Source organism: Nematolebias whitei, chromosome 6 (assembly GCF_014905685.2).
Source record: "Nematolebias whitei isolate Nwh7 chromosome 6, NemWhi1, whole genome shotgun sequence".
Classification (NCBI taxonomy): domain Eukaryota; kingdom Metazoa; phylum Chordata; class Actinopteri; order Cyprinodontiformes; family Rivulidae; genus Nematolebias; species Nematolebias whitei.
The window spans coordinates 22,327,778-22,340,528 of NC_056503.1; the positions used below are offsets into that span (position 1 = coordinate 22,327,778).

General features: G+C 38.7%; 1 protein-coding gene across 1 annotated transcript in view; it reads left to right on the forward strand.

Moving 5' to 3' along the window:
- st3gal4 (ST3 beta-galactoside alpha-2,3-sialyltransferase 4) overlaps positions 1 to 12,751 on the forward strand; it is a 60,623-nt gene that overhangs the window by 11,140 nt on the left and 36,732 nt on the right. Inside the window, 2 exon segments of the mRNA XM_037677771.1 lie at positions 10,906 to 10,938; positions 10,940 to 10,959. Of these exon segments, the coding sequence (XP_037533699.1) occupies positions 10,906 to 10,938; positions 10,940 to 10,959 (53 nt within the window).

Below are 12,751 nucleotides of genomic sequence, written 5' to 3' on the forward strand. Positions count from 1 at the left end.
ATCCATCCATCCATCCATCCATCCATCCATCCATCCATCCATCCATCATCTTCCACTTGTTCTTCCACTTGTTCTGAAGTAAGGTTGGGGTCTCAAGTTTCCACATGTGCAGAGGGAAGATCTGCCGTCTTCTGCTCTTCTGTTGGGTTTCAATGCTGATTACAGGTAACACATTGATGGATGAAGAAAGCCACTGCTCTGCTGATACCAGGAATCCATTTTCCCTGGGCTCTGATCTCATTAATTGTTAAACCTTTACCTTGATGTTTCATGCCTTTGTGGTGGGGACCAAATGCCATCTGTGTAATGTGGTAGTCCTTGGGGATGATTGCAGGGTGCTTGACAAAGCTGGGAAGAGAGGAGTTCCACAGTCTCCCTCCTACCCAGAGAACACCATCACTGTCCAGAAAGACATTGAGTTTAAAGGACTGTGGTATGGTAAGACTGCTACTTAATAGTTTAAACTCGAAGCCTTAATTATGCAGTGTTCCACAACCTGTTGTTCCATTAGTGTGGTGAGGGTGTTTGATTTGCTTTTGCTGACACACCGGAGTATGCATGCAACAGCTTGTGTACCTTTGACCAACTTGAGAACTTGGGGGCAGGCTCTCATCAAGACCTGTTTATTACCTGTAATATAGAGCTATTCATAGCAACAATAACACATTAACATGGCAATTCAACACTTGCATACATTAACAGCATCGCTTTAACAGTAATAAAACATAATGAAACAAACAATATCTTGTTCCCATTCCAGCTGGGCATTTAAGAAAGAGTCTGTAAAGCTGTACAGTCCAAAGCCGTCTTTATTATAAGCAGAGTTCTCTCGTCCTTTTTGCTGTAATCCAGCTGTCCACATTTACATGGATGCAAGTAACTTCACAAGAAGTACACAGAAATAAAAGCCATGTGAGAAAAGAGATCAAAATAAAAGCCTCAGACGGACGTTATACTGAAGCGCATTTCGAGCCATTTACAGGTTTATTGATAGAAAGATTTTGGAACTACAGCTGCCAGGAAAAATACAAAGAGGAGCTATATGGATGTAGAGAGGACATGGAAGTAGAAGAGTGAAGACAGAGTTAAATGGAGGAGTATGACTTGCTGTGGCAATCCCTGAAGAGAGAAAAGTTGAAAGAAGAAGAAGAGTTTTTATGTTCCAACAGTTTTAACCCATTTGCTCATGGTCAGGTACTAAAAGCAATATGTTTTTCATTTTGGATAACCAAAATGTACCATTTAATTGTGTTCCTGTCCAACCTGTATTCAAACTAACTATTTTACCATTATGTGGTTCAGTTTTATTTATTCATTATAATAAGAACTTCCACACTTCTTCCTAAAGAACAACTTCTTCCTTGCGTGCACATCTGCTCACAGACTCATGTTCATGTTTGTGCTGATGTTCAATGTTTTATGTTATGAGTGCTTAGTGTATATTTAGTTGATGTTTTTCTTAGTTCATATCTTAGATGTTATTACTGTTTTTCTTAGACATTTTATTGTTGGATGTAACTGGGACCCCGTGTACATAATTTCGCTCCACCACATGTACCACATGAGGTGCGAATGACAATAAAGAAACTCTGACTCTGACTCTAAAGACCACCCATCATCTCCAGTCCAACATTAAAATAATGTTCAAGGTTAGAGCTGCTATCTTTTGAAATAAACAAGATCCAGTTTGTCAGTTTTTTTTTCTTTTTATTGAGTTTGGTTTATATTTTTCTGAATATTTCTCTCTGTAACAACTTCTTCCTTTAAAAAAAAACAAAAACAAAAAAACAGTTTGAGGTGATGCTGGTTTTGTTGAATCACCCTGAAACTAAGGACAACTATCTAAGGTTTGTGAGTGTGTTTACAGCTCAGTTAGTAGTTTGCAGCCATCTCTGCGTACTGTTTCATGCCATTGTTAATGCCTGCCTTCTGTTTCTGAGTTAATACCTCCAGATAATCACCTGAACTTGTGCCACTGGCTATCAGGGTTTTAGACTGGGACAACAATGAAGTTCAAGAACATGAAACCCTAATACAGCATGTTTGAATAGTCCACGCTGAACCACTTGTAAAAATTAACTGACAAAAAAGAAACTTGAGCAACGTTTGTCTTCAGCAGAGCTAATGAACACCAGATTGACTTCCAAAGTAGTGAATGGGATCAACTTGCTGAGTCACCAAAATGGCTGTTTCTGGAAACGGACACAAAAACCAAGAGTTTTATTACTACGCACTAGCTAAAGGAATCAGCAAAACACAACATTCACATTAAACTTTCTTTTGCACTTTTCTTAGAAAAGTCATACATTTCTCATGAACTATCAGCTGTAATGTCTTTGCAAGTTACGAGAGGTCAGGAATGAGGTTTGTGACAATCTGTTATCTGCGTCAGTGTTCATAGTTACAAGATTGTTGATGCTCTCCACAGGTAAATACACAGGGCGTGTCTCTATGCATTAACAGTAACAAGTGGTTTTAGTTGTGCATGTGAATGGTGCAGCTAGCTGTTTCAGCCAATTGACCTCAGGAAACAGAAAAAGCTCGAACTCAGTCAGTTTATTGGAAACTGAACTGAAACGTGTTGTGGTTGTAGAACAGAGTTCTCCTCAACACATGCTTTTAGTGCTACACGTTGTGCAACATCTTTGCTTAAATCTTTGCCAATGATTTTTAGTGTCAGCCCTGTTTGTTAGCAAAATATCTCACAAACCACTTGACAGATCTTTCTGAAACTGTCAGACAGTTATCACCGTGTCTACATCTACTGATTGATATATATATATATTTATAATTATTCCAATTTAATATGACTGCCACAGCTAACCACAAAAATGTCTGTTCTCCAAGCAGTTTTACAGATATTTAGCTAAAATTAGGTGTGGTAGAAGCTGAGAATATTCCGTGAAACATCCTCTGAGTGCTAACACAATCCACATGCTCTCAACACATTGCATAAGAGTTGTAAAACTTTTACAAGGTTTGACCACAATGACTAAAACTGTAATTTCTTATCTTAAGATGAGTGAAGTTAACATTTCTGACATGAACGGCTGGTGATATTCATTCTTTCAAGAAAGGAAAGGACTTTAACTCTTAACCATGTTTACACATTTTCTCACTTAAAAGATGTCAGATTATGTGGGGAAAGAATAAAATTTGGAATGGTCATGGTAGGTAGATAGATCTTTATTGTTGTACAGTTGTGCACTTGTGTAGATGAACATATATCTGTGATATATTATCCATAAATTAAACGGATTCATTCATTTTTCTGGACTGAATATTATCGTGCATTGAATAATTAAAATGCAACGTGAGACGTTAATTTTCTTTGACCCATCAAATGAATGCGGTCATTTATTAACAGAATCAAAGTTTAACATCAAACATTTACTTTAATTTGGCAAATTGATTTCAACACAACATAATTAATTAGCAAGCTTTACAGTCAGGAAAACCATACGGCCATGGTTTTCCTTTGCTTCACAACAGACATTTCTGAAAATATCTGGAATGATTTCTGGCAAGATATAAGAGTTTAAAGATGGAAATGAAGTTTAAATGGAGAGGAAAAGATGGATGAGGGAAATGTGTCAGTATCAGAACGGCACGCTCCGTTGAGATCCCAGCTTCCCCCTCGGTACACTTAGGTGGTATAAATCGACTCTTTACCTGTAGCAGGTGTCTCCACTGGTACGGAGTTCCATTTAACGCACCCTTTCAGCGTCTCCGTAGGAACAGCTGTGAATCGTCCGAAGTAGTGCCGATATTCCGTCCGACACAGGTTCACCTCTCGGTGGACTCACAAGAGGAGTAAGTCCGTCAGAGGTTCCACTCAGATGTGGAAGATTTCATAATTCCCACAAGACTCGGAAGAACTCCGGATCATGTCTGGACCTCCTGAACTCTCCAGCACTTTTCTGTTCGGTTTGGCTCTCCGAACTGAACTGCTCTCCCACCGCACTCGACTGGGCTCGACTGCACTCGACTGCACGAACTAGGAAGTGCCGACATTTAAAGAGTTCTATTTCCGGTTCATCTGGGAAGTTCCTGATTGGTCGATCGACCAGACAGGGGTGTGTTTTAGTGATGTAAGAGGTTACTAAAAGTCAGAAAAACAGAAAAATCGTTTTGGAACAGACAGAAGATGTTTTTGAGACAGACGAGAGAAATGTTTAGGCGAGTTGGGGGAAAACAGGTGCCAGCTTCTCTATTTACGTCTGAGAGGATTTAAAAACATGACAGTTCGTTCCAACAACTTGTTTTGCGTTTGACTCCGACATTTGACCGACATCACAACTTGCTCATTTCAGACAGAAGATCAGAAAATGCATGAATCACTCCGTAACACATTCTAACTTGATTTCTACTTTGAATGAGGATTAAAAATCACTAATACTGTTTCACAGTTGATTTAAATTGAGTAGTTCACTTCAACATTTAAAAATGGTTTGAACTAAACACACTTTGATTATCAAGAAATTTGTAAGATAGTAATGATAATAAAAGAGAGTGTTCTTTCAATTGATCAGTGCAGGACAAGAGAAAGTCTCTGGATGAACTTAATCTTGTGTTTCTGGACTCAAATCAATGAAATACAGTTCTTGTCCCAGGAAGGCCCTCAAGGCCAGATTTGAGACCTGAGGCTTAGTTCACTACACTTGCATAACAGAATTGGAGCAGAGTCCTCCTCTCCCTTGGTGTAGCCTTGCACTTTAAAATCCTGTAAAAATACACTATATAAACTAATAAAACAAGTTGGACACGGTCAACTCATTCATCTGTGTTATGGTTTGATTCCAGGTGACCTGACTGAACCTTGTTGTATCTACCTGGATTAGGGATGCACAATATTGGATTTTTGACTGATATCCAATATGCTGATATGTTAAAACTTATTTGGCCAATACCAATACCACTTTGTTTTCTTAGACCTACTTACAGTGACTACATAGCTTTCTCTGCTGTGGAATTAAAACACTACATTATTCTGCGTGGTCTTTGTCAGTTTGACCTGCTACCAAATGCAGGTGCCGAAAAGGGGACTGAAAATGATGTAACACTTCAACTTGGATTATTTTTTATGTCAAATTTATTCATGACATTTACTCTCTAACACAATGACAACACTTGGAACAGTGCAAATTTGTAAATTTTCTCAAATCTAAACTCAACCTATTCACAAGCGACAAGTGAAAAGTGCACAAGTAGTAGTGCATTAATAGATATGCTTGACCATTTCTTAATCTAAAAAATAACTTAAAACAGAAGCCTTTTATATCGGTGAGTATTTTTGATTGAATGGCTGCTGTCCGATATTTAACTTTATTGCTAATATCGGCCGATACGGATACCATGCCGATAATATTGTGCATCCCTGACCTGGATTATTGAGCATGCATCAGGGCATGTCTCTCAGTCTGTTTTTACGTGCTCTCAAAGCCCTATAGATCTAAAGCACTGTTCACTCGACAAGGTTTTTGAGTGAAACGGTAGCTTTCCTGCTGTGATTCAGCTCTTCATGTTCACAACAACACATTTTCTCTGAAACCAAAGCTTTTTGAATCCAGGTCTCAGAGTGGAGATTTGTGGAGACGCCTGGAGAGGTGGGAAATTATGCATGCACACTGCAAACTGCAACAGTGAATAGTTTTTCTGTGGTTGCAAAAGTATATGAACAATAGTAACAATAGTGGATAGTTGTCTGGTACAGTTTGTTTCTTACTTTTTTCAACATGTAGGTGCAAACTGACCTCATCCTTGGTCCAAACGAAGGTTTGTTTTTACAACTTTACAGTCGATGTAATTGTTTTCATGCTCAACACTGAAGTGTCTGAATGCATGCACGTCTCATTGAAACACAAAAAAACACAGTGTCAGCAAGTGGCATGCTGCCAGATGTACAATAATTGAAGTTAAAAAAATAATAAAGTTCTAGGGTCAAGCTCCCTCCTTTACTGTGCACATATTCACCAATCATAACACACACCTCATCTTTCCACCTCCCCCCTCCGAGATAGCATACCCTCACTCAGCACATGGGATAGTTTAGGTCAAAATACATACATATATATATATATATAGCCACAGAACAACAATTTGTCATTTACTATTTTGAGCAGTGGTGCAGCTTTATAACCAGATGGAGATGTAATATGTATCTCAGCAGTTCTCTCTTCAAGTTGATTTTTCCGAGGATCCACAGAAAGTAGAGGCATTGTTGGGTCCTCTTCTCCACCACCATGGTGTTCAGGCTCTGTTTGAGGTCTGTCTATGTGCATACCCAGGAACTTAAAGCTAAAACACTCCACGCATGCTTCATTTATGCAGATGGGCTGTAGAATGGACTTCCTCCAGAAGTCAACAATCAATTACTTTGTCCTAAAAACACTGAGAACCGTTATTATCATCACACAGTTCCACCAGCCTCCAAACTTCCTCCCTGTCTGCTGTCTTCCTACATCCAGACATAAATCCTATCAAGGTGGTGTCATCAGCATACATAGTGACAGCATTATTAGGGTGAGTGCTGACGCAAATGTTTGTGTACAGAGTGCAGAGCAAAGGACTCAGTACATAACCATGTGGAAAGCCAGTGTTTGGGCTGAGGTCTGTGGGGATATGAGGACCAACTCTGACTCTCTGTACCTTGTCAGAAAGGAGATTTTTGATCAAGCAGCAAGTGGCAAATTCAAGTCCAATATCTAGTAGCATTGCTGCCAGTTTATCTGGGAGTATGCTATTAAAAGCAGAGCTAAAGTCAATAAAGAGCAGCTTGTTCTAGCAACTCAGTTGTTCTATGTGGGAGATGGTTTTATGGACTATTTACTGTGGCAATGGTGTCCATGTTTTATTGAGTCTCTTGTAACTTTTACCGTTATCTGTTGGTTTGGATTTTGGACATGCAAAAACAGGAACAAACTCTCAGGGATTATTTAATTATTTATTAACCTTTATTTAACCAGGCAAATCCCATTGAGATCAAAGAGCTCTTTTGCAAGTGAGGCCTGGGCCTGAAGGCAGACTAACATGCATGTTTTTAGTCTGTGGGAGGAAACTGGAGTACCCGGAGAAAGCCCATGCAAGCACAAGAAGAACATGCAAACTCCACACAAAAAGACCCCAGGTCCAACTGGGGATTGAACCCAGGACCTTCTTGCTGTGAGGCAACAGTTCTAACCACTGAGCTGTCGTGCTGCCAACATCGTGCTAACCACTGTGAGGATGCGCAGCAAAACTGCTGGCATAGCTCTACAGAACCTCACTGACCTACACAAGGTGAGGTCAGTGAACAAGGCCAGGCTGATTCTGGCAAATCCTGATCAACCACTCCATGGTGAGTTCAGGTTGCTTCCATCTGGACGCAGGTATCTGCTGCCCAGACGTAGGACAAACAGACTGAAAATCTCATTTATCCCTGTAGTGATCAGGCTTCTCAACGAACAGTGATGATTTTGTGTATGCATTTTAATGTTGTACGGTTATTTTAATGTCTTTAATGTTTTAATGTCTTAATGTCTTGTCTAGTGTAGATGTTTCATGTGCCTACTGACTGTGAAACAAATTGCCCCTTGGGGATAATATTCTTGGACTTGAACTTTGTTGGTCTGTTAGCTCTGTAAGCAAACTGAAGCTAATCAAATATACAGTAATTAGGAGGCAGGAACAGTTTTATGTCAACTGGTGTCAGAGCTACTGGCTGATAGACATTAGAGCTGATGATGTTAGCCTTTTTGGGCATCAGGACGACTGTGTCCAACTTCAGGCACAGTTGGATGAATGACTGGGACAGGATGTGTTAAAAATCTTAGTGAATACCCTGGTCTGCTTGTCTGCAAACTCTCAGAGGACTCTCCCAGTCACTATCTGGTCCCAAAGCTTTCCTGGGAAAGCTTCGTGCATTCCTTCATGAAGAGACTGCTGCAGTCAGAGGATCGAGCTGTGGCTGCCCGTGGTCTGCAGCAAAGGTGGAAAAAGTGCTAAAATAAGTAAATTTCACTTGAGTACAAGAAATGTTACTTGTGTAAAAATCTACTCAAGTAAAATCAAAAGGTGAGTCAGTAAACAGAGCTGCGGTGAGTTCAATTCCATCTTAAAGCTTTTTCTGTTTGATTCTGTTTCTACTGAGACCCAAACAGAAAAATCAGACTCGAGCAACATTTACATGATTTCATAGTTTTACTTGCTGCTGCTGTAAGGTTTTAAACAGATTATCACATGGGACAAATTAAATGTTCCTCTTTCATCGTAAAGTGACTATTCAATACATTTAGAAACCAATACAATATTAGTGTTTCCGTTTTCAAGTTTAACCCCAATACTATGTTTACTATGGGTATACAGTATTTTCATTAGATAATTTATTCTAATAAATAAAGCTTATGGATTCATTTTTTTGAAGAATATATAGAACTATTTTTTTTAAATAATTGACAAATCTCAGCAAACATGAACAATGTGCTGGAAAATTTGAGTCAAACAGTGAAATTTTCAATTTTGCACCCGAAGCTGCAGTTAGACAACATCAACAACAAAATTAAAAATAATAATAATAATCATAATAATAGTAATAAATAAATATATATATAAAAAAAAAAATTCTTCTTCTTTGACCAGACTGCCCTTTTTACCTGATGTCTTGTAATTTTACTGGGACATAATTTCTCAACACAAGTGATAAAAAACAATTAACTACATGCCACTTTTATTCTGCACACGTTATGCATTTCAATGCTCTTCACATGTGGATAACATTAAAGGGGACAAAGGGTGCATTAAAGTAAAGGCTTTATTTAAACAAAAAATGTCAAACTGTCAGCAGTGGGAACCAGATTAAGTGCTTTGGCTGGATTAACGTCAGGGATTATAAATGGTCTGGATGTGATTTTCCATTGGGACAGAACACGCATGTTTTATTTATTTTCTATATTTCATCTTGGGTTGGATATGTCAGCTGGTACATTAGAAGGGGTTTTAGTAGAGAAGGTTATTCATTGAAGGTTATAATTTATGTCTGATCTGATCATATTACGTGGATTTTAACCATATAAAAAACACCATTCCTTGAATAAATGGATATCACCCTTCACATTTCATGCCAGACTTCATGCCAAGATCATCATATTATAAAAGGGACAGTTTTAAACATTTTGTTCCAACATTTTTAATGACTTAATACAAATTTTATGTGAGATCTTGAGTGATGTTAGCTTTTAGAGTATGTGTAGAGGATGACCATTTCTACCACACCAAATTTTAGCTCAGTATCTGAGAGTTTGATCTAAAGTGTTCATGAAATATTGTGCTGACAGACAGAGTTGACTCCAATAGTTACAACTATTCCAACTCCAGCTAACTCAGCCTTATAGATGCCAACATGTTAACAGCTCTTCTGTCTTTGGTGTTACTTTGCTGACAAAGGAGGGTGATAGTGTAATACCTTCATTGTATTTGTTTAAAACTGCAAAGGCATTTTCTCCAGAATAGCAATTCGGTAGACAATTTTAAATAAATATTTGTGTTCTTACTTACTAAACATACAGAAGTCATTAAATTATTTCCTCTGGACTATGCTAACTCAAATATTTGTAATAATTATCTTTGCTGTTGACTGAGGAGTTTAATGTGTTCTTTGCGTCAGTCATCCACAGCACCAATTCTGTCGGAGTGTTTGGAGCAAAGACTGAAACCAGTTGCTAACAATAAAAGTTCCCATCCTGTGTTTTGCTGCAACCACTGTGCTTCCACTGCATTGTCTCACTGCAGTCTGTGACAAAGCTCTTTAAGTGGTCTGCCTACGTTTCTGTCCACATCTATGGTCAGACTTGGAGGATGTCTGTGCTGAAGGGTATCTCAGACGGGACTGAGTCTGTCTCTGGTGCCCAAGTCAGCCATCCAAAGTAGCAATTTTAGTACGGTAGTAGTTGAGAGTCATCACCATGATATTTTCTGAGTGCTAACACAGCATGATCTTCCCACTTTACATGAGATGATGCATAAGGATTCAAGGTTCTTTATTTGTCATACACACCGCATGTGGTACATGTGGTGGAATGAAATAGTGTACACAGGGTCCCAGTTGCATCCAACAAAAGTATAAAATGTAAAAGAAAAACAGTGATAAGATAATAAGTAACAGTAATAAGATAATAAGGACATTTGATCAGCTGCTATGTGTGTGCTACAGAGTGTTTTTGTGCTACTCCCCCTTTTTCAGCATGTAGGAGCAAACCAACAAAATCCTTGGTCCAAAGAAATGGTCCTGTTTCCACTTGTTTGGATGTAATTGTGATCATGCAGCTGAGCCCAGCTCAGGGTTGCCAGATAAACATAAATATGTTTTCTTGCTCCCTCCTTTTCTGTGCACATATTCCCCAAACGCAACACACATCTCATCTTGCAACACCCTCAGCACATGTGACAGTTTGGGTCCAAATGCAATAAGTTAAAAGCAACAGTACAAAAGTTAATCATTTCTTATCTGGCAACCCTGCCTGGCATGGAAATTGCAGCATTTCCATTTAAACCAGCTGTTCTTCTTTTTTTAACATGTGCAGCAACATAGACTTGATCTCCCTTCAGAAAAGCCGCCTGCAGGCTTCAGGGCAGCTCTGACACGGTTTGACAGGCCACTCCTGTCCTTGATCTTGTCCTGTCATGAACTGCAGCACAAACAGGTGGAGGGAACATCTTCAGCTCCAACTTCACCTGAGGACGTCAGCCTGGCTGCAACTTGACGATACTGTGTTTTCAGCTCCCAGAAAGCTTTAGATGTATTGTTTTATTCCGGAAAAGGTTACAGACAGAAACTTGGGCTGATTTACAAAAAAACATTTTATTTCCCTGGAGACCAGAGGCATACGTTAACAATTGACATGACAGTAACTGACTTTTGTTTTCTCACAGGGAGAAGCTCTTACCATTAATATCTGATCACAGAAGAAATGAAAGAAGAAAAAGGTAAGACTTTATTTTTTCTATTTAGCTAAATGTAATTGCACTGCACCCTTTGTTAATTCATTTTAGCACATTTCTGTTTTCACACTGCATAGATGTATTGACGATTAGGTGTGTCACAAAAACCTGTTCTAAATAGACACATACATTAAACCTTTCAAATACAAACAATATTTGGCTAATCTAAAAAAGTTAAATCTGGTCCTCTGGACATTCAAAAAAAACCAAAACAAAGCAAAACAAGATTTTTTTTAGATTTTTCTACCTGGATTATTGAGCATGCATCATAATATTTGGCTAAATTTGAGCATTTTCTTGAAAGTTTAAATCTTATAATTAAAAACAAGACACAACAATTTGTAACTAATTTTAATGAGAGTAGAACATTTTCTACCGTTTATTAACTATAATGATAAAGTGGAATATCATTTTGACAATTTCCTTTTTTCCTTTAATGAGTTGCTGTAGCTCAGTGGTCGGTGTCACGGTCCTGTTATCCTGAGGCTGCAGGTTCGAGCCCAAATTGTATCAGGAAGTGTGTCAAGTGGAAAACAATCGACTAATCTTTCATGCAAAGTCACTTGCTATGACACCCCCTGCAGGGGGGAGTAGCTGAACTGGAAGCTATGAAATGAAAACAAAAATATCAAGTATGCTGGAGCAGATTTTAAAGTAAAAAAATGAAGGAATTAAAGAGATCAAAATGTTTTTCCATGGGGGAATAATTGTAAATAAAGTGAAATGTTTTGCATAGTGGCCCTGTGATGGACTTGCGACCTGTCCAGGGTGTACCTCGCCCCTCGCACAGTGATTGCTGGACATGGGCACCGGCGACCCCCATGACCCAAAATGGAAGAAGCGGGTAAAAGATAATGGATGGATGGATGGGTTTACATAGTGTAAAAAAAAAAAAAAAAAATGTCAGAGCACCCATCTCCTGAATGAACCGAACATTTAGAGATATGAACAGCTAAAAAAGCTCCAAGTCTGCAGAAGTACTTACTGGTAGATTTAAAAAAAAAAAATTACAAGAAAAAAAGAAGTAAAACAATAGTGTGAATGTCCTGATGCATGCTCAATAATCCAGGTCGAACAATCTAAAAAAGTTAAGTAAGGTCCTCTGGACGTTCAAAAAACAAACAAACAAAACGTAGAAATAGTTTCTTTAAGTGAAAATTTTTTCGTCCCCCATCCAGAGGACTTCCTCAGTCTATGGCCTGCCAACCAGATCTGTCCCATAGGTAGCCTTCACTGCTGTGTTTCACATAAATGGGAGTTTTTCTACATTGCACTCGTTCATTTGACAGCTAAAGACAGTTGTTTGTACATAGTTTCTGCCAGTAGAACCAGTTGGAACACACAACTCCTTGTTCTGGGCTTTACAGCCGAACAGGTAACGTTTCTGCAGCAAACAAACACCGTGACTGTTCTGTTCTCAGTGTTCCTCATTTGTTTTCAGATGTGCCTCCAGATATTGTTCTACTGGCGTGAAATAACATTTCTAGCCTCCTGTTGATCCCATCAAAACATTTTTATCCAAGCATGTTGCTGGCATCAGATTGATAATGATTACTGGGATCATTGCGTACTAGTTTAAGCCCCTGATATAAATTAAAACTAGAGACAGGACAGGAAGCAGGAAGTTGAAGCCACAAATAACCAACTTCTCAGTGGCCCAGTGCAGTATAGTTTTTAAGTCCCACCCATTCATGTAAACAAATAAGACATCCATCCATCCATCCATCCATCCATCCATCCATCCATCCATCCATCCATCCATCCATCCATCCATCCA